Below are 23,837 nucleotides of genomic sequence, written 5' to 3' on the forward strand. Positions count from 1 at the left end.
CTATCCAATCCCTGCTTTATCTTCTCTTCTGCATACTAAACAAGCCCAGCTTTCTCATCCTCTAGCAGTGCATAGGTTTCTTGCATCCTAAGTGCAGGATTCCACATCCTTGTTGAACTTTGTCAAATTTCTTTTTGTCCCAACCCTTTAATTTGACTAGGTCACTATCCTTACTCTCCAGTGACTCTACCACCCCCAGATTATTCTGATTCATGAAATTGCTGAGGGTGCAAACCAACCCATCATCCATTCATGAAGATGTTGAACAAAATTGGCTCCAAGATCAAGTTGGGGCACTCCACTTGATATCAGCTGACAATTAGAAATCACTACCTGTTGAGCCCAATGATGTAGCCAGCTTTCTATCCAACTTATAGTGAATTCATCTAATCCATACTACTTTAACTAGCTGGCAAGAATACTGTAGGAGACCATATCAAAAGCTTTGCTAAAATCAAGGTACATCACATCCTCTACCTTCCCCTTATCCACAGAGCCAGTTTTCTCTTCAAAGAAGGCAGTTAGGTTGGTCAGACATGACTTGCCCTTGATGAATCCATGTTTACTGTTCCTCATCACCTTGACAACCTGGTTCATGATTTTTCCTGCGATTGAAGTGAGGCTGACCAGTCTGTAGTTCCCCAGATTCTCCATGAGAGTGTTCCAAACATGTGAGTTACCCCACAAAGTCTGTTATTCCAGTCACGTCACAGTTCCTTGACTGTGCCAGGACTTCCAATTCTTACAGTTTGTTTCCCAGACTTCTTGAATGTATGTACTGACATCTAAAATAACTAGCCAATTGCCCTACTTTCGCAGTATGGATCAGAGGTCCTTCCCAGTTGCACTGTCCTTCTATCCCCCTTATCTCAGGATTCTCCATCTTTCTCCATCCACCAGCAAACCTAATTTAAAGCCCTTCTCACTACATTATAAAGCCTGCCTCTAAAGCTACTCTTCCTTCTCTTCAATAGGAATCCTACATTATGGAACAATATCCCATAGCTGAAGAATCCAAATACCTCTGTTTGGCATCACCTCAGAAACCATGCATTTACTTCCCTTTTCATATTCTCATCCATTTTCTTATTGGAGGAATTGTGCCCCAAATTCCTTTTATCTTTCTTCTCAGAGTCACACAATTTGCAGTAACCCACCAAGGCCATATTTGGCAGTTTCACTAGTGACCACCTTGAGACATGGGAAAGGGTAGGAGCCCAAAGGCTTAAGTCTTGGCAGACAGTTACATCCTGTATTCTGGCTCCACGAAAGCAGTTCTTCCCACAAGTCTCCTGGTCTAGACTGCATATGGATGCCTGCCTTCCTTAGGAGGAAATCCACAGTCACCACTGCCCAGCTCCTTCTCTAAAGTAATGGTAGTGGATCCCCCACCCCTACAACAATGCATCCCATGACTTCTGGTCAATGGGTTCTCCTCGTGATCTCTTTCCTCAGATGACTCTTCCAATTCATTTTCTGCCATAGTGCCTGCGCAGAGTGTCCAAAAATGTTTCTTACCTCTATCTGCAATGGAGGTACATGAGCTCTCCTCTTTCTTCTTCCGGAGGTCACATGTTGTTAATTGTCTTCACCATTCTATCCTCTATTCTTCAGCATGTTATGCCTGCAGCACTAAAGAATGAACGCTATCCAGAAATCCTTCCTTTTTCACACATTTGATACTTAGTATCTAGTCCTTTAGCCTTCTCATCCAATCTAGTTACCAGCTGGCACTTCAGACAGTCAGTTATTTCTTATCCTCTGTATTGTTCCCGCTAAGCTGAGTACTTGGGCAGCTATCCAGGAGAGAGTCAGGTGCCAGCCAACTGATTAGCAGAACACCTACAGCGAGCCACAGCCAGCAGCATATGTTTCTACTGGTGGCACGCATCTGTACATACCTTGGTATACATAAAATTCATTCCACCCATGGGCAAAAAATATTTCTGGGAGAGATAAACATTGTACAACCTGTGCAGGTCACAAGAGGTGATCACTCACTATCCATACGGTCTTCCTTGTAAGTCAAATTTAGTATAAACCATGTTAATAATTGGCTTAAGCTAATCAGAGAAACTTTGTTTAAATTAAAACTTGTATCCAGTACAACTTCTTGGATTGATTTAATTAAATCTGTTTAATATTACACCTTAAACTGGTGCAATTTTTTTTTGCATGTAGGAAAGACCTTAGAGACTGCTACCCACAAGGATATGGACAAGAGAAAGTCTATATTTTTATTTACAAAAGAAAGTAATTTACCAAAACCTTTAATTTTAAATATGTGAAGAATTTAGAATCACCATCTACTAAGCTACACAGGTTGTGGGTTATAATTTTCTTCCACTTAAATGTACGGAAGGGAGCAATTTTACTGAAAACAACACTATTGATTTATGTAGTTCAACAAAAGGTTAAAATCTTCCACATTTGTCCTTTTTGCTTGCAATGAAATCTTGTTCCCCATTCAGTCTGAGAAATTGACCTATTGGAGGATTTTAGTCCACTACCATCCTGATGTCCCTGGGGCTCATAGAGCCCAGTAGGAAAGAAAAAAAAATGCTCACATAGAGTTATACTCACCTCCCTTCTCTGGTGTGGTAGGCCATCTGCAAGTAAACTGATGAACAGCTCTAGCATGAGTCAGCCTTATTCATAGCACACAGTAGCTCTACTATGTGGTCTGTAGAAGAAATGGTGGGAAGCACTTGGAGAGGAAGAGAATCTCTTCTCACCATACAGATGTTGCTTATTCAAACACTTTAGTTTAAAACTGCAGGACAAAATTCACATATTCAATTTATAATCACATGCACATTATTTCTTAACTAGTCTTGGCAGCTTTCGTTCAGAGCTTCAAAACACACAAGTGGCCTTCAGGCCATTAGGTGGACACAACATCACTGTACTACACTGTATTTTCAGTATCACGCAGGACGTGTTAGCTGATAGAGAGGTGATTTCCACTATTAGATTTGATTTCAGTTGTAATGGGACTGACTTCATATGTGAAATATCTGATTTGAAAGATGATATAATTTATGAATGGTAATAGCCTATATTTTAGTTTGAACCATGTCACACTCAACATAAGATGTGTTTATTTCAAGACTATAATGCACAATATAGACTTCAATGGTTAACATTTTCATTTTAATATGACAGGCAGTCTCAGCTACCTTTTTTTTTTAAAACTAAATGACACTGTAATTATCCAAAGCTAAGGTTATGCTGGGAGTTCCTGTGTCAAGCTGAACATTTTAATGGGTAGCATCAGAGCCACAGAGGAACAAACAAACATCGAGTGTTAAGCTCCCTGTCAAATTCCTTTTAGATAATTAAAAAGTAGTAAATTGACATTTTGCAGTTTGAATACCAATAGCTGAAGCCATATTTCTCAGTATACCATGTTATAGCTAGCTGTTCACACCTAGATTCCCAGTAGTATCTCTCAATAGCTGGTAATTGCATTTAATAATTACGCTGAGCATACGCTACACATTTTAAAAAGATTTTCACCTTTCAGGCAGCAGAGTGCCCACCAGTTGATAATTAATAAATGCTAAGAGCTCTTCATTACCATGAGATCATCAAGAAATACCACAAAGTGTTGGCATAACAGACATCCAGCTGAATTTCTCCAACAAGACTGTTTTTCCACCCCCCACCCTTCATTTAAAGCCTACATGTTACAGTTCCATCTGGCCAACGTCTCTTCTTTTGGCAGCAAAAGATGGTTTGTGTTATGACTTCGTCATTTGATACAAGACGGCGGGCAGGGACAAGAGACAGAGGAAAATATATTGTACAATTAAGCCTTTTGAATTACTGACGTAGATACAACGTAGATACAACTTTATCAGTAAATACATAAGTGATTAACCCAAATGTTCAGTTGTCCCAGCATGTACATTAATCGTCAAAAGTAAAGGCCTTCCCATTCCTCAATTTTCACATCTCCTACATCCAACCTTCAAAACCAAGACTAAATCTGTGGTGAACAGAATTCACATACGATAAGAACCATTTTACCTGGGCAGTTTAATTATTTTGCTCCACTGACTTACTCCTATTTTACTGCTGTCTCCCAGCCTTGTGTCAGATCAAAGTCCTTCAAAACAAACATTATCAAAGATTACTGTATGGTTTTGTTGCTGAAAAACATTGCACCAGTTTAACTAAACTCTTTTAAAATATACCTAGTTAAATTGATTCTGACCCACTCTATAGATGACTACATAAGATCACCTGATCACAGGACAGCCCAATGAATCATCTAGCTCAATATCCCATCTTCTAAAAGTGGTCAGCTCCAGATTTTGCAGAGGGAATGAAGTCGACTGTTATCAATGATCCATCCTATGTCATCCAAACTCAGCATGCTGCAGTCAGAGATTTAGGGACACCCATAGCCAGGGATTGTGTCCCTGCCCATCTTAGACACTGATGTACTATCTTCCATTGATGTATGTACCTTTTTGAACTTAGTTGTAAATGCTGCCTCAGGAGAATCCTGAACATCTTGTGGGAGGATAGGCACACAAACACTAGCATCCTGGAAGAGCTGAACATGAGTAGCATTGAATCTATTATCAACTTCATTGGACTGGTCTCGTGGTTCAGATGTCTGACCAGTGCCTTCCAAAACACATTCTGTTTTCCAAGTTGGAGGAAGGACAGAGGAGCGCTATGGGCCAGTGGAACCAATATAAGAATATGGTGAAGGCACATGTGAAAAAGTGCAGCATCAGTGTTAACACTGGGAGAACCTTGCGCATGACCATCCCCTGGGGACAATGATAATCTGAGAGGTCCCACCACGATGAAGATGAGAGGCAGAGAAGAAAAGACCATCAAAAGCCCCTCCATCAGCTGCAAACACCTGCCCTTCTGTGACTTCTCTTTCTTGAGTGGTAATAGCTAATTTAAACCCCATGATTTTGAATAGGTAGTTGTGACTGTTTTCCAATACTTAATTTGCACTATTCAACATCATCAGCCTTTTTGTTGCCCAGTCACCTAGTTTTGTGAAATCCCTTTGTAACACTTCCCGGTTGAGTTTGGATTTAATAATCTTGAAAAATTTTGCATTATACACAAACATTGCTACCTTTATATTTATGCCCTTTTCTAGAAAATTTATGAATATGTTGAACGGCTGTATTCCCAGTACAGATCTTTTGGGTATCCTGCTCATTACCTCTTCCCATTCTTAGAATTGGGCTTTTAGTCTTATCCTTTGTTTCCAAACTTTTCACTAGCTACTGATCCACAAGAGGACGGTGTGTCTTGGACCACAACTTTTTATTTTCCTTAAAAGCCTTTGGCGTGAGACTTGGACGTTGAGAAACCTTTGACAAGTACTATAAGCTAGATGACCTTTATCCACATGCTTTTGAAAACCCCAGAAGAATTCTAATAGACTAGTAAGGAATAATTTCTCCTTACAAAAGCAGAGTTGACCTTCCTCCAACACAGCATGCTAATCTACGTGTCTGATAATTTTGCACTTTATGATAGTTTCAATCAATTTGCATGGTACTGAAGTTAGGTTTATTGGTCTATAATTTCCAGGATTGCCTCTAGAGCTTCTTTTTCTAAATAAAACAAATCAGAATTCTCTCTCATCCAGTCATCTGGTACTAAGGCTTATTTAAATGATAGGTTACATATCATAGTTAATATTTCTGCAATTTAATATCACTGCATGTTGGGGTGAATTAGGCCTTGAAGCCCCCTGCTTGGAGGCCTTGTGGCCAAGACACATCCTATTCCAGAAAAGGGCCAGAGAGGTCCTCCAAGATGCCCAGAGCAGCGTTACAGGAAGCAACCACTCAGGGCCCAGCAGGTCAGTATAAAAAGAGTTGCAGGGCCAGGTTAAGGAAAATTCTTTACTACATCTGGAGGAGAGCAGATGGTGCTCTGAGCTGTCTGCTGGGACTCCACTTGGATATGGCCCTGAGGTATGGTCTAAAAAGGTGCTGGAGCCACAGAGAAGTGGCCCAGGGTGTTATAGCAGCAACATAGTTATTTACAGATGCATTGCAGGCAGTTACTAACTACAGGGTCCCAGGGCTGGGACCCAGATTAGAGGATACCCTCCACCCCCCGACCCCTGCCCTCCTTTATCCGCTGGGAGAAGTGACCTAGATAGTGAGGTACCCCAGTGGAGGAAACTACTGCAGGGACCCAACTAAAGAGCTAGGACCAGACAGTGTGTAGACTGCCTCCAGGGAAGGCACTCTGGGGCACTGCTCTATTTGAAAGTAAGGATAAACAGAAATACACTACAGAGGGCTCAGAGAGGCCCCTCTTGGACTTGCACCCTGGAAATCATTTACTTAGATTTTTATTTTGCATGGAAATTGTGTGCGAGTTGACCAGAGGGTTGAGGCACCAAACAGCCTCCACAGAAAGAACGTAAAAGTACACATGCTCAGCCAGGAGGCACTCGCGAGAGGTGAGTTCACACCATTACAGTGTTTATTGAGAATTGGTGACTATCACCTAGTCGTGGGGACTTACTGTTAATTTTATTAATTTGTTCCAAAACTCTCTTTACTGGCTCCTCATTATGGGATGGTTTAGTCCTTACTTGGCCAAATTACTGACAGACACAAAATTAAGTTAAGGAAGTGTTAGCCCAGCGTAGGTATAGTTTGCACTGATTCAGCTAGATTGCTTTTAAAAGCAGTGAAACTTTCCTTGTACAGACAAGGCTTAAGGGAACATGCACCACTTCTTTAGATAAAAGCAGTAAGACAGGCAAGCGGCAGGGAAGGTACTAGGCAAATCAGTACAGTAAAGAGAAGGCGAGAGTAGGAATAGGGAGATTTCCACTTTATTTGCCCTAATGATGTTCCTTGTTCAGTATTAAGAGAAAGTGATGTATTCTGTGATTCCTTCCCATTTCCACAAACAAGTCAGCATCACCACAAAGAAGTTACTGCTGCCAGAATTAACTCCCAGTAAAATGCAGACCCTGTTTAAAAATGACAAGCAACCTTCCAGAATGTGCAATGAAGATGCAACTGATGTGTCAATTCATTCAAATTAGAAAAGTATTTTAATTTAGCTCTTTGTAGAAATTATCAGTTTCTACAAAAAGTAACAGCTTTAGATAAAATCCAGCACTTTAATTCTAACAATTATTTTGGATTTCCAAACCCTGATGTGGGCTTCAGTATTTCACCTAATTTAACAAAAATATGAAAAAACAAAATTTGAATAGAGTTCCACTTATAACAGCACCTTGTTGATCTTTCCAGTATTTTCTACAAGTCTCCAAATTATTCTTAGCAGTGTGCATGTGTCATCCGTTCATAATATTGACCATTGTCCACAGAGATAAGTAACAAGTAACCATAGTCATAGCAGATCATTAGATGACCCACCTTCAACTAAACAGTTATTGGCTAACGTTGTTGACATTATTTGATTTTTTTCACTATCCTAACATGGTTTCATTCTTTATTAATGGAGAAAGTAAAAGCATAAGTGCAGTAGGACACCAAATATTTTGCATAGCCAGTTGTTTCATTTAATTGAAGATTTATGTTTGTGGTTAAATATAATCAGTGCATGATGGATAAGTTTAAATAGGATTGGATCTAAGTATCATAAAGCATTTGAGTGGTCTGTACTAGGTGCGTATACACAAAAGCAAAGTAAGGCTGTAATGTGAGGTCAATTGACTGAGGCCTGTAAAATTTAAGTATAGCCATACTGGGCCCTAAGAAAGTTGACACAAATGTGACCTAGGAAAAACTGTGTACCAGTAAATTTACAAGATTACAGTAAAGAATGTGCACATAGGTGCTCGAGGAAATATGGCACAATGTACTCGTATAGATCACAAGACCCCTGATTGTAAAATAATGAGATATTCTGCAGCAACTGCAAGTTACCATGGGGATTTGTTTAAACAGATGCTTGGTGAAAGTAAACGGGACTAAAATGATAACCGATGAGAAACTGGGTGCCCATAAATCAGTGAATGGTGGAAGTTTCAGGAAAAAAAGGGTTGGAACCCTTATGCATATGTGTGAGACTTAGTGGGTATAAACATGACCCCAAATAAAATGCGCTGGCACGCCCATGTGTGGAGAGAAGAAAACCCATAGGGAGATGTCAGGATGATGTTGATAGGAATGATTACCTGAATGAATGAATAACATTCATAGTCCCTCTGCAGATTGACATATATTGGTCCTATTAAAGTATTTAACCCTATCTAGCTATTATTTCAGAACTTATGTGCTTATTGAATTTTTTAATAAAGGAACTCATAATGAACTAGAATGGTTTCTCACGTGCTCCTAGGGTCTCTTAATTCTACTAACGTTTCTCATGTTGTAGCCCTCAGGAAATTAATCAGTAGTCAATGCCCTAATCTATAAATACAGCATAAATACATTTGCAACATTTTGATAATTCAAATGACAAACTGCAGAGCAGCACAACTGATATTTTTAAAAATTTTAAGGTCATTCCAGACAAAGGATGTTCTCTCTCCCTTGGAATTATTACTTCAGAAGTCAGATATTATAGTGAGCAAAAAACAAGGAGCAATTTCCCTGTCAGTCAAATATCAGATGGACAAATGGAGAGCCAGAGAAAAGTGAAGGACATTTGGTCAATAGCTTCTAGGAAAAACAAAAAAAAATTGAAAAGTTGATGATACTTTTCATATAGCCTTGAACCTGTGCCTAGAGCTTGAGAGAGACTAAGTGGATGAAATTATCTTTTATTCAACCAACTTCCATTGGTGAAAGAGACACTGTGTAATTGCAGAAGCTCGTCTTTCACCAAGAGAAGTTTCTCCTCACCATCCCAGAATCTAGCCATCATCTCCTCCTTTTTTCAGTCCCTGGCCATGCACCAGCAAGGTCAAAAGGAGCTCTGCTCTTAACTTTAGTGAGATTACGTTTGCACTCTTAGGCTGCGTCTACACTTGCATTCCTCTTTTGAAAGAGGTATGCAAATGAGGTAAATTGAAAATGCAATTGAGCTATAATTTGCATATTTGGGACCTCATTTGCATATTCTAATTTCAAAAGAGCTTCTTCAAAAGCAGAAAGCCAGTGTAGACACTGCTCTTTCGAAAGTAAGCCCCATCTTCAAAAGAATCCTTCTTCCCATTAAATAAAGGGAAGAAGGATTCTTTCAAAGATGGGGTTTACTTTCAAAAGAGCAGCATCTACACTGGCTTTCTTCTTTTGAAAGAAGCTCTTTTGAAATTAGAATATGCAAGTGAGGTCCCAAATATGCAAATTTATAGCTCATTTGCTTTTTTGATTTACCTCATTTGCATAGCTCTTTTGAAAGAGGAATGCAAGTGTAGACACACCGTATGAGCTCAATTTGAATTCATTAATATTGATTTTGTAATTCTGGAATTTATAAGTTCAGATTTGACCATCCTCACTTCCCATGTGCTCCTCACAAAGTAGAGTCATTGCTGCCACAATGTTTGCCTCAAATTGGCAAACATTGACTGATGCAGTAGTGCATTGTGGGAAGCTAGCCCACAGTCCCCTCATCCCCATACCATTCTGAGTATGCTCACTAGTCTTAGATATCATTTTCCCACATTGCATTTTCCTCATTCTCCTCCTGTGCTAAGCAAAGGTCCATTTTTTTCCCATTGAAAGGAAAAAAAAAAATTGGGCATCCACACAGACAGCAAAAAAGTTTAAAAAAATGCCTCTCCTCTGTAGCTAAATTGTCAGCTGGCCATAGTACAGGGACACTGACTGTATTCTCAAAGTTATAAGATAGAAGATAGAGAACTCTAGGAAAAGATTTTTGACTTTATTGAAATTAATACAAACACCCCGAAAAACACAAAGAAAGAGAAGATAGGAAAGTTTTTCCAGAAAAAGAGAGTTGAGGATGGGGAGAGTCTTTGGCTTTCTGGTGCACATAAGACTTCTGTGCAACAACTGTGTTCTCAACTAGCCATCCACTGCTGCCCCAAGTCCCATCATCACACGTGATCCCTGAAAATAATACAGGGGCACAGACTGTATTCTGAAGTTAGAAGAAAGAGAGAAAAAAAGTGTAGGAAAAAAGAATTTTTGGTTTCTCCCCCCACATTATATTGCCAACACAGATGCAACTGTATTCTCAACTGGCTATCCACTGAGTGTTCCACCTCCCAGCATTGCATGGGATCCCCGAAAATATTACCGGGGCCCAGATTATATTGTAAAGATAGAAGAAAGAGGATAGGAAATTTTAAGAAAAAAATTTTTGGTTTCCTCCCTCACTATATTGCTGTTAAATTAGGCCTACTGACAAATGTTTACATAAGAGAAAATAATATAGAGGATGAGAACGATTTAAATAATGTATGTTCTGTACAAGATGTCCCCAGAAGAACCTCTGCTAAGGTAGCTAATGATATTTACAGTGAAGACAGCTCCATATTACCACGACTAACTGCCTTAAATTCTAATTTATCTTGTAGTGTAATGCAGCTTTAGCCTTTACGTGATCATTCATATTCTGACTGCCTATTCCTTCCTATAAAGGTGAAAATGGTTTTCAGTGTGCATGTTCCAGCTAACCACGTTAAGTCTACGTCTGGCAGAAAGGCAGTCATGTGCATTCCCAAGACCACAGTAGTGTGCGCCTGCAGATATCCCCTACAAATGACAAACTAACTTTCCACACTTCTGAAGAGAATGACTCCCTCAGTTGGCCAGTTTTTTCTTACAGCTCTTTTGTGTTTCTGTCTCCCACTAGCTTTCTCCAGCACCCTACCAAAAAATCCCCTTCTGGTTCTCTACATACTGCTGCATCATGCTCACAGACGCCACAGGTCAGAAACTAGTTTTGTTTTTTTTTCCCCAGAATTGTAGGAATGTCTTCTAAAGACACTATCCCATGACAAATGAACAACATGAGAATCAAGGTTGATGTCCAGACTGTACTGTAAAACATGACATGATACAATTCATCTTTCCCAACAAGTTAAAAAGACCAGAGATCTTTTTCTCTTTTATACCAAGACTAGCTCCACTTACATTTGAGATGAAAACAAATCCCCAGTACATTAGCCAGCTATGAGGAGTCTTCATTCTCACTATTTTGAATATAAAGTACATTCTACTTCAACAACAGTTTAAACAATAAAATATGTGCTTTCCATGTACATAGCAAAAGATCAGTAAACACAAAATAGTAAAGCAGATTATGTATGACATGCATGTTCTCTCAAAGGACTAAGTTATTCTGCATAATGTTGACTATATAACAAGGTTACTTTTATGTAAATTTAAACTACTGCATCAGATGTTACACTAAATCGGTTCTTATTCCTGTACATTTATTTTCTCAAATACTGAAAAAAATCTCGTAATATTGCATATGCGTGCACGCGCGCGCACACACAAATTTACTTTGTATAGCAACAAAACTATTGGCAATTTCTGCAGGAGATATTGTATGCTAGATTTTTCCTTGACCAAACAGTTACTACTAACAGTTGGATACTCTTTGTTTTAATTATGCATGACTAATGAGAGCTATTTGCCTGTTTGACCATCAGATTGTACATGGTTGCCAAGGGAAAATCCTTTTAAAAGAGATTGACTGTTTTCCCTCTCAAAGCAGAACATGCTCATTATTTTTTTTTTTACTTCTAAATCAATTTTGCATCTTCAAAAAACTTCACCTAGTCATGGTTCCATATGCAATGGGATGCTTATCTATATAGCCCCAAAAGTTACATCTCCAAGCTAAATATTCAGGAACTGAAAATGCAACAGCTTCATCAATAAGTAAACCCAGACTAATTGCATATCTCTCATTCATTTTGGTGCGTCCACAGGACTTGTTAGTGGGCAGTGTTTGCTACTACAAAAATCTCTACCAGCTTAACAAGTGGAAATGACCTACGTTCCTTTTTGGAGTGGTAGGCTATGTTTTTTTTCCTCCATGTACTGTAAACGAGACTTGTTAAGGCAAGACCATTTTAAGAATGTAAATGTGATATTTAAATCATTTTATTGGGACTATTTTGCATATACTTATAAACATAACTCCAGGAACCTCAATTAATCTTAACTGTTTGAGAAATCAGTTGTATATTTTGAGTGGAAATTAAACTTTTGGCAGGAACGTGAGGAATCATTGTTCTTCTCTGCTGCTTCTTAAAGCTCCAGCTACCCAAGGTTGCGCACTGATTACCAGCCAAAGAGTTAGTGTGGTACTCTCAAGAGTCTACAATATCAATTCACACAGCTGGCCACGCTGTTGATTTGGTGTTTGAGTTAGGATTGGAGGAATGGAATTTTCGCCTCAGTGGTGAGTTCTTCTATGGTTTAAAGATGGGTTTGCTTTTCCACTGAGGACAAGCGACTAGTTTTGAGCATCTGTTTTCAAAGTTAATAGAATCACAGTTCTTAGAGAATTATGAAAAACTGCTTTATCATTTCAACAGATCCCCATTAACAGTTCAGTATAGGACTGTGCAACAACATTTTTTTCTTTAGTCTCTATGGCTACGTCTACACGTGAAGCCTACATCGAAATAGCTTATTTCGATGTAGCAATGTCTACACGTCCTCCAGGGCTGGCAATGTCGATGTTCAACTTCGACGTTGCACGGCACCACATCGAAATAGGCGCTGCGAGGGAACGTCTACACGCCAAAGTAGCACACATCGAAATAAGGGTGCCAGGCACAGCTGCAGACAGGGTCACAGGGCGGACTCAACAGCAAGCCGCTCCCTTAAAGGGCCCCTCCCAGACACAGTTGCACTATACAACACAAGATACACAGAGCTGACAACTGGTTGCAGACCCTGTGCCTGCAGCATGGATCCCCAGCTGCCGCAGCAGCAGCCAGAAGCCCTGGGCTAAGGGCTGCTGCCCACGGTGACCATAGAGCCCTGCAGGGGCTGGAGAGAGAGCATCTCTCAACCCCCCAGCTGATGGCCGCCATGGAGGACCCGGCAATTTCGACGTTGCAGGACGCGGATCGTCTACATGGTCCCTACTTCGATGTTGAACGTCGAAGTAGGGCGCTATTCCGATCCCCTCATGAGGTTAGCAACTTCGACGTCTCGCCGCCTAACGTCGAAGTTAACTTCGAAATAGCGCCCGACGCGTGTAGCCGCGACGGGCGCTATTTCGAAGTTAGTGCCGCTACTTCGAAGTAGCGTGCACGTGTAGACACAGCTTAAGACAGACAAGAGTATTCTAGTTTGCCTTCATCTTTTCAGGCCATCTTGGTTTTACCAATTATGTGAAAGGAAAGATGAGATGACAAGAGTGTCATTGCTGGAAGTCTCTGCGTGAATCTGGTCAATTGCAGATTTTTTTTCTAATTTTATGTGATGGCTATGCAGGAGACAAATATGAAGGTTATCAGCAGTAGGGTTACATATTTGAACTTTCAAAAAAAAAAAAGACACACCCACACTGGGGTACCTGTATCAGTACCTACCAGCTCACTAGACAGACGAACACATTAATGCAACATGAGCGGGTAGATACTGATACAGACACACTCCCTTAGGTGTGCCTTCCTTTTTGAAAATTCAAATATGGTAACCCTAATCAGCACAATCTCAGTCAACAGATGTGTTTTCAACTATAAACATCCTGATTAATCCAGGCCATCTCCAAGAGACTGCTGATTTGAATCCCTCCAGCTGTATGTACAAGAACTTTTTGTGCGGAAAAAAATCTTTCAGATCCAGACCACACTCTCTCCTCCTTCAACAGTTTCAGACAAATCTCAAAAAGGAACAAAAACAAGGTCTTTACTCTTTGAGTTATGGCATGTATTGTTCTCTCATGTACTGGAGGATGGGAAGACAACTTCAGATAACATGTCCCTCTTGGCTGCTGACAACCCATGGTTTTAATTATTGGTGAAAGTGGTTCATGTACCTATCAAGGAGGGTAGAATACTCTTTTTTGAAGAGAAATGGTCAACTCAGAATTTAAATATTGTGATAAGATGCAAATATGTTCAGTGTAAGTCCACCAATGAGATGTTCTGTGAACTGTCTGCCCACTGAGAGTCCAACCCTGATACACCACATGCATTCCATCCAGTGCTCAGAGAAACAGAGCTCCAGGAGTCCATGTAGGGCAATTTGGCATTAGGCCAGTAGCAGGTTTCCACAGTTCATTGTTATCTTAATTGTCGTTGTTCTAGAGATGTGGCCAAGGATACATGCATTGTATGGATCCACTGAATCACATCCCTACTGGGAAGAAAAGCATCAGGCTACTGTAATACTCCTTTCCATAACCTGTAATGGAGGCCCTGGCAGAGATGGACAATGCCTGAATCTACGCAATTTAGTCTTCCATTGCTTGTTGTCTAAGGTTTGGGTTACAGTCAACTCTTGTTCAAAATGACAAGGAGAAAGTAATTAAATGTTAAAAGCCCACTCTTCCTTTTGATATAAAACAGCATGTCTTGAATGAATCAAAATTCCACTGTTCATGTCTTACCAATTATTTCATTAATGAGAAAATTTAGAACTGTTTGAAACTTTTATGAAAGAAATAATTGCTGAGCAAATTAAGAATAGTTTAACTAGTGGTATGATTTTCAGGTGCCATAAGGTGCTCATTTGATAACTGGCAGAGATTTGGAATGTGAAAACTTGCCTAAGCTGGAAAACTAAGAGGTTGATCTATGAATGGCAAAATACATTTATACATTCTGTACAATCAAGTAAAGAGTCTAGCAGCAGATTAACCTATAAGCCTAAAATGTAGAAGTGTGCCAAATAGGGGCACAGAAGTCAAGCAAATTCCCTTGCAATAATGTGAATAGAAAGCAAAGAGGAAAAATAAAATACAGTAAACTCTTTCATATCTGGCAGCCCCGGGACCAGGAGTTTGCCAAATAGTCAAATATCCCAGATAATAGAGAGGTATGCCTAACAATGCATAACACAGAAGAAAAAACAAGATTAGATATTAAGAAACAAAGAAAAATGTAAGCAGAGTATTTTATTTACCAACAGTAACATTGATGTTGTAGACATATACTGTATTTATTTGTATTTACTTTCACTATATTGTACTTATGGAAAAAGTAACTACAATTTACTTACTGTTAAAATGCTGGTTATTTAAGAGTTCTGGATGATAGAATGTTACACATGAAAGAGCTTACTATAGGAAAATTTAAATATATACAGCAGCTGTGTGGACATGCATAAGGACTCAGTTATATTACATGAAATCTCATCTACAGTATGTAGGGCCAGTTACTTTAGAGGCATTTTCTGTTCTCAAAACTTTCATTCATTTCCCTAGAATTCAGCATTTGGGATGATGGAGTAATGACATTGGTTAGGGTTAGGGCTTTCCTCATGCCTGTATCAGTGCTCCTTTACTGAGCAGTACCAGATTTATAGGTCAGTTTCTTTTTGGGAGACAGACTGGTGCCAAAGGTCAAAATTTTCAACGTGATTAAGTGACTTGAGAACCTAGCCTCATTGATTACCAATAGGATTTAGAGTCCTGTGAATATTACACAGGGGCCTGGAGCTCTGGCTGTGTCTGCTGCACTTTAGCAATGGTGGAAGCCTGAGTGGGTGCATGCCCACCGCAGCACCACCACTCCGTGCAGTGGAGCCCTGCCGTTTTAGGGTGCAGAGACAGCCCCCATGTCGATTGTCTCAGGGCCTATGATGGCTGTTGTTCCCCATTTATGTAGGCATTAAGCATCACTGCTTCCTGCTTAGATGTGATACCCACTGAAGTTAAAGGGAGCTTGCTCTGATTAAGGAATTCTTAAGACTTCTAAACCAAAGTGTCATGCTACCCAATGAACAAATGCCCTTGATAAGTTGGAGAACTGGTCTGAAATCGACAAGAACAAATTCAGTAAACACAAAGTGCAGAAGATGGAAAAAAAATCAAAATGAACAGACTAGGAGATAGTACCACTGGAGAAGTGCTCAGTTATAGTGGATCACAGATCAAATGAAGCAATGTGTTTATTAATATTGGTGTCCTATGTAAGACGTGGGAGGTAATGGTCTTGCTCTATTCAGCACTGGTTAGGATTCAGTTGGAGTACTAAACTTCAGTTGTGCACCCCACACTTGCAGAGATGCAAATAAATGGGAGAATCCAGAGGAGAACAGAAATGATTAGAGGGCTTAAAACAAAGACAAAAACAAAACAAAACAAAAAAACCCCACCAAAATGCCCCCACAACCCTGGGAGTCATCAAATACTAGAACTGGAAAGGACCAGTGAAAAGGTCATCAAGGACCACATACCACTTAAATCATCCCTGACAAATGTTTATCTAACCTCCTCTTCAGTATCTCCAATGATGGAGATTCCACAACCTCTCTAGGCAATTTATTCCAGTGCTTAACCAACCTGAGAAAAAGAAAGCTTTTCCTAGTGTCCAATCTGCTGACAGGAATAAGGGGATTTCGAAGTTGGCAGGGTCCCTTCAAAAAGGCCCCCCATCTGGATGAGCCACATAGGAGCAAAAAGTGGCAATTTCAAAGTGACACGGCCAGCAGCATGCTAATGAGGCACTGAATATGCACTTAAGGCCTCATAAGTATTCTTCAGTTTGGCCATTAACATAGCCATTTAAAAGTTTTCTCTAAGTGTAGACGTAGCCAATATGTCTTCAAATGTGTTCACAACTGTTAAAAAGAGCACAGCCATCAATTGTTCTTCATGCCTACTCATAAGGAGCAATTGACTTCATCTGCAGCAGAAGAGGTTTAAATTTGATATCAGAAGTTTGCTAGCTAAAAGAAGAGTTAAGCACCAGAACAGACTTCAAGGGGAGATGGGAGAATGCCCATCACTGGAGGATTTCAAGAACAAGTTCCAGAGTCAGCATCCTGCGGTGCTGGAGGCGCATGTGGCTCTCTAAGGAGTCAGTTGCAGCTCCTGATGGAGATGGCTCTGCAGCTACAAAAGCCACTGTGAGATGAGCAGTAGAGGCTACTTTGCCTTGTGAGCTGTGCCCACTGTAAAGACCCTGGTTCAAAGGTTTTCCCTCTGCCTAATATATTGATTAGGCGTTAGAGAGAAATAAAACCTCTGATCTGATACTAAAGTCCCAAGTTCAAGTCCCTGCTTTTCTTATTTATACACATTAGAACAACTTCAACAAAAACAGACAGAAAGGCCCAGCTTACCCTTCAGGATGGTGAAAACAAAAAGCAGTCAAGTAGCACTTTAAAGACTAGCAAAAGAGTTTATTAGGTGAGCTTTCGTGGGACAGACCCATTTCTTCAGACCCGAAAGCTCACCTAATAAACTCTTTTGCTAGTCTTTAAAGTGCTACTTGACTGTTTTTTGTTTTGATAGTGTATAGACTAGCATGGCTCCCTCTCTGTTACTATTCAGGATGGTGGATAGAGTATTTGCCTGGCAAAAGGTGGAGGAGAAACCCAAATTCAAGTCCCTTTCACAATGAATGCAAGGACTGCATTTTCCAGGCCTTCTCCCCTCCAGAAGAACAAAGAACTCACCCACACATAAGTAAACCTATTTGTGTGAAAAATTCTCCCAGCTCTAGATCCAATCAGGATTGGGTCTCGCCTTATTATGCTCGATCACAGAAGATCTGTGGCTCCAGAATTGGGCTGATCAGCCATCAACAGACTTGTCAAATGTCAGTTAGGCTATATCAGCATAACTGGCTTCGGGTGCATAGCTCAGACTCTCTATTTTTAACCTCGGCTAAAGAAAATGGGGAGGTGTTTCAAGAGAGACAAGGAAAAAGGGAAGTAGGGGGGCCTCTTTGACCGTATGTGATAAACACAGAGCCTGGAGAAGCAGGAGCAGTTAGTAACACAATGAATATAGTAATTAAGCTAAGGCTGGTGAGCCCTCCCCATTCCACATCCCAAATAAGGCATCAACTGAAATGTGTTAAAATATCCTTCCCCTAGTATATCCCATATAAGGGAAAAAGCAAAATGTGTTGTAAAATGATTGGTGTATAGATATACATAGGGGACCAAGAGAAATGTGTTGTGAAATAATTGTGTATAGGCACACATCACCCCAGGAAGTAGTGACATCAAAAGTCCTATAAACGGAGCATAACAGCAATCCCCAAGAGGGGACTCCTGAAGCCTGGAGAAGCCGAGTGTTGCTTGCACCGAGGACTGATCACCCTACGCCGCTCCCCCTGCCTGCTCAGGAGATAAAGTAGTGCATGAATACCTATTGGTACCACAAAGACACCTGTATAAGTATAGCTCTAGCAACATAATGCAACAGTTTATTGTTTTATCTTTGTACCTGCTCAATTGTGTAAGTAAAAATTATTGCTTCTGTTAAATTTGTCTATGCCTTTTTATTTGTTTGTCACCCATATCCATTTATTTACCCAGTACCCTGACCAGTGGTTAAAGAGAAAGGTACCCTCAACTGCGTATTACCGTGTGCTTGTCTTAGTTCATGAGCCTGTAAGGTCCACGTGTAAGGCTGAGACAAAGACTTCCCAGGACGTCTGAAAGGGCTCCAGCCCAATGACCAGGAAGTTCTGAAAGCAAGCTGCCTCAGCTGGGAAGCATGTCCCGCTGAACCTCCATGTTCTACAAGACAGAGTGCTGTGTTTGTATGTCAGTACTGACAGGTGGGCTGCAGGCAGACCCACTGCTGGGGCCCCTTCCTAGTTCACCTCCTTTTAGTTAACTAAAAAAAGGGGGCTAACTAAAAAGGGGTTAACACCTTTCTTTTTTCAGTCAACTCCTTTTTTAATTAACCCCTTTTTCCAAGCAAATCCAGTTGCAGAGCGCTAGGCAAACCTGGGAATCTGTGTGCATGACAGTAGAACCCTAGAAACTTCACGTCAGGACTCACATATGGGAGGGTGACATGAAGACTAATGGGTAGCAGGTTTAAAACTACTGAAAGAAAGTTCTTCTTCACTCAGCACATAGTTAGCCTGTGGAACTCCTTGCCCGAGGAGACTTTGAAGGCTAGGACAAACAGAATTTAAGAAAGAGCTAGATAAATTCATGGAGGTTAGGTCCATAAAAAGCTATTAGCCAACAGGCTGGAGACGGATGGCAGGAGACAAATCGCTTGATCTTTGTCTCCAGCCCACCCTTCTGGGGTACCTGGCACTGGCCACTGTCAGCAGACAGGCTACTGGGCTGGATGGACCTTTGGTCTGACCCAGTATGGCCATTCTTATGTTCTTATGTACTTGTTATCGAGTGACCGCCAAGCCCAAAATATTATGCTAGATGCTATAGAAATAAAGGAACATGTAATCCCTACCCCAGACATTCTAAAGTCAATGGTATCACAAAACAAGAGGCCTTCTTGGGGAGGCATGTAACACTTCCCACTGTTCCCTGTGGTTCACATTCCATCGGTATTAGAAAAAAAACATATTGCAAATATGTACTTTGTTTGTTTAGTATGCTTCCAGACTTGCAAATTAACTAGTTCATCCCTTTATTATACTTAGGATAACAACTTACTCTGTAAATCTCTAAGTACTTAAAACACTTATTTCACATTTTTTAGGTGGGAAACTTAGAGAATGGTCCAGTACAAGTTCATGGTTGTTCATGGAATCTAGTAACCTAGCTACTGAAATATGCCACCTGTTCACTTCAATAGGACACCGTACATAGTATTTCTGACTCCTTAAAGATTTATCTTTAAGAACAGTTAGGAGAAATATTCTGCCCTCAGTTACACAGGTGCAATCCCATTTGTTGCAATGGGAATGCACACACAATAAATCGAATGCAGAATCTAACCCTGACTGTCTTGCTCAATTGAGTTAAAATGGCTCAGGCAAAAGCACGTAAAAATGTTATAGTCTTGAAAACCTGAACAGGAATACATTCGGAGAAAGTGTTTTAAAAAGGCTCCAACACTCAATAAAGACACCTGCAAATCAAATGAATTAGCATAATCTCTATCACCTAGTGAAATGCTGATTCAGAAAGCGAGGAGAAAGATTTGTAGAACCTAAATCCTTTAAAAGGCTTTTTTTGCTTGATGCCTGCAGTCTTACTGTGTGCTGTAAATACATTAATTAGCAGCTTTCTGATTTTAAAATGCACAGTATGAAGGTAACTCCTTGGAGATCCCACTCCTGCAAAGTAGGGAAAAAACTAATGCATATACAATCAGAGAGCAGCCTGACACCAAGTAAGGAGCGAACACACATACACATACAAGACACAATCAATGGTCTGCGTGAACACAGCTCCACTATTGAAAGAAAAGATGCAAAAGATGCCAACTTCGAATCACTGATACCAATACTTTTGGTTACTGCAGTGTACATTTATCCAGAAGCTCTAAACAGAGTGGTCTGGTAGAGCTGGAAGAAAACGCTCCTTTTTCTAAATGCTCAAATGAATTGCTTCAATGGACTATGTATTTAGAAAGAAATATTGTGTTTCCAGTGCTAAGACGACCGAATTAAAAACAACTTATTTTCATTAATTAAAAAGTTTCATGTGTATTTAAGACACAAACATCCTCAGGGGAAAATTTCAGGAGGAGAGAAGAAGATTTGTATCATAAGTCTCATTTAATAACTTTACACATTTCCTGTACCCCTCTCCCGCATCTGGAAGAGGCACTTATTTACTGATGGTATAATGTTCCTCCAAATTATCTCATTAACATGAAACACATGGAACATCACTCAGCAGGGAGACCTACTCAAGATGTGAAATATGAAAATATGGGTTTCATTAGTAAATCTAAGGGAAGGAAAGAATGCTTTACATTGAGATGGAAGGAATATGAATACCCTATATATTTATTTCAGACCAAATTTTCTTTTGGCTTTTGAGTTCTCCAGGTAAGTAGTGATGTGTCGCTCCATTCTTATTAGTATTCTTTTCTAAAACAGAAACTCCCTCATTTGTGAGAAAGAGAGACTGTCTGACCTTAAAATGCTCGTTTCACTTATGTAATCCACCCAGCTGCATAGTTACTGATTTGAGAATTTGCCCATAGAGTTTATTATAGGCCCAACAGAGTTTAATACACTGTATTGCTATACCTTCTCTGTAAGCCACCGAAAAAGAACCATTAGTGTCACATGAATACTTTTATCACTTTTTTAAAATGCAGCTTTTTAAAAAAAAATTTTCAGAACTACCAATGGCACTCAATACACGTGAGTTCTTTCCTGAGCTATGAAGTGCAACTTCTCAACTCTCATTCTCTGCAACCTTTTAAACTGAAAATCTGAAAACACAGATAGAAAATGTATGAGCAAAACATGTCTGTCTACAAGAGAGAAACCAAAGCAAGTGGATTTATGGTTTCAGAATGCCCTAGAAGTCTAACTACAGTTTATTGGTAGAAATAAAGGCTGTCAACTGCACTGCATAGGCACTGAATGTATTCTCAGCAGATATGATAAGCAAATACTCAAAAAAAGTGAACTGGCTTGGTTCAAAACACTGCCAAATTATCAGGGGAAATCTCTCACATAATAAATTTCCCAGAAAATTGTTAAATCCTTGTAAACTGTATCTGGATAAGTCATTTTTAATTTGGAAGCCTTCCAAAAGGAAAAGAAAATGGTCAATAATTGAATAGCTTACAACTACAGATTATTGCAAATTAAAAAGTCTACACTTACAAAACACAAGATTCACCTGATTCCTATTTTTTATTTGATCCAGATATCACACCAAAAGTAAAAATCTGAATATTTGCAGGTTTAAACTGAAGACTGATGAACTCCAGTCAAACAGAAGGATTCAGCTTGATTACGTAGAGTGCACTACTACTGGTAAACAAATTTTGTACCAGCCAACTGGACTGGAAAAAATATTGTTACCATATGGAATACAAGCTTCATTAAGGGATGTAATAACTGAGTTACCTTTAGCATGTAATCTCTTAATGGCATAAAACTAGAACTAGCAGTTGTCATTGCAGGATGGATCTTTTCACATCAATCGTTAAGGGGGGAAAAAACAACTAAAGTCATAGTACACACACTTATACTAGTCAGCTTTAATACCCCTTACCAGCTGAGCAGTATGCTGGCTAGGAATGCTTGGAAACCCCTCATGCTGAATAAACCTTCTCTATGATGGGTTTTAATATCTGTTGTAGAATCTGTAATTCAAACGTCCATAACCAAACTTCTTATTCAAGAGGCAGATATGTATTATTTGCATCCTTCTCTCTAATGCTTAGTGAAATAAGTCTTCAAAATTTTCTGTAATAAGATGTTTGCTCTCTACAATTGTCTCAAGCCATAAATTAACTGAACATGGATTCTGAATTTATAACCCAAGGCACAACATAGGTTGTTAAAACTTGGCTTAGTTAGAATCTAAATATTTATAATAGGACTTTTTGTTCATGCCAGATCATCGGACTCATTAAAAATTGCCTCATAGGATTACATACCACACCCACAGAATTAAACTACAGATGCACTGATCATTGGCTACTACACAAGACATTTAATATTTAAAGATGCACAAATGAAAATATACTTTACACCATACAACTCCCTCATACGGGCTTGCCCAGTGCCCGGAAATATAGCAGTTGTCTGAATAATGCGTTACAAACAGCTGAGGGGGCAGCTATGAAGAACTGCTGAGATCTGTACACTTCCGAGTCTCAATCTACATTCAAAACTAGAGGGAGCTTCTGCCTGTATTTCCTTCAGCAGTCGCTTCGGTTTAGGGAAGCAAATGGGGTCTGGCTGGGCTCCGATGAGCCAGTGCGTCTTCCTGAGGCTTAGCGAGGAGTGAGAGAAACGAGCCTCACGAAGCAGCAGCAAACTTATTCCAGAGCAAAATTTAAAACCAAAGCGAACTTGCCAAACTTGCCCGAGCAGAGCGAGTGGCAAACAGGGAGCGCTTAAGAAATGGGGGGGGGGGGGCGGGGGAGAATAGGGACACGCCTTTGAATTCCACTTCCCTGCACCGCTGTGGGCTGGCTGCGGGAAGGGACCCCGCTTTCCCGACGGCGCAGGGACCGTCCCTCCCCAACAGGACGGCTTGGCACGACCGCCCGCGCACGTTTCCAAGGGGTCCCACCTCTCCCCGACCTCGCGCTGTACTTTTCCCCGGGCTGCTCCGATTGGGAAATGAGGGGGGGGGGGTGAAGGGAACCGCAGCGCTCGAGCAAAGGTCCCTCTGCCTAATGCCCGGAGTGAGAAGCCGGGGGAGGCAGGCAGCGCCCCCGGCCGCATCACACCCGCGCCGGCGGTGCCCGGGCGCTGGCGTGGCCGAGCACTCTCCCTTGCCCCGAGACGCGAGGCCGAGGCTGGGGTTCCTACCTAAGCACAGCCGTGTCCCCTTTCCTGACCACCAGGTTGTCCACGGCCGCCCCCGGGAAGTCCAGGCTCTGGCCGCCTGGGAGGCAGGAGGGCAGCAGGCAGCACAGGCTGAGGAGCACCGCCGCCAGCCACTGGTTGGAGCAACAAGCGCCCTGCACCAGGAGCATCATGTCCATCCCTGCTTAGGGCTGCGCTCTCCCCGCTGCCAGCTCCGCTCCGGCCCCGGCCCCGGTCCGCGGGAGTCTTCCCTCCGGCCAGGCAGCGAAGGCACTGGAGGAGTGTGGCTGCCTCGCCTGGCTTCCCTCGGCCGAGTCCGGAGCGCGTCTAGTCTCGGGTGGCTCGCGCACCATCTAGCGAGGAGGGGAGCGCGCCGGAGACTGCGAGCGGAGGAAGCAGCCGCGGCTGCAGCGGCAGCGTCAGCCTCAGCAGCAGCAGCGGAGGCAGCGGCAGCAGCAGCAGACGGCCCCCGGGCTCCGAGCCCGTTGCCATGCAGCCGTTTCCTTAGCAACGAGTCCGGCCGGCTGGTGGTGGAGCGGAGACAGAAAGGGCGGGGGATATCGCTGAGAGCCAA

The 23,837-nt window shown here is 41.2% G+C and overlaps 1 protein-coding gene across 1 annotated transcript in view; it reads right to left on the bottom strand.

The window, feature by feature from the left end:
- Positions 1-23,633, bottom strand: part of NEGR1 (neuronal growth regulator 1) — a 557,496-nt gene extending 533,863 nt beyond the window's left edge. The window contains exon 1 of the mRNA XM_075002303.1: positions 23,267-23,633. Within this exon, the coding sequence (XP_074858404.1) occupies positions 23,267-23,442 (176 nt within the window). The 5' untranslated portion in view covers positions 23,443-23,633. The remainder of the gene's footprint in view (positions 1-23,266) is intronic.
- Positions 23,634-23,837: the final 204 nt, after the last annotated feature.

Source organism: Carettochelys insculpta, chromosome 9, assembly GCF_033958435.1.
Source record: "Carettochelys insculpta isolate YL-2023 chromosome 9, ASM3395843v1, whole genome shotgun sequence".
Taxonomy (NCBI): Eukaryota; Metazoa; Chordata; order Testudines; family Carettochelyidae; genus Carettochelys; species Carettochelys insculpta.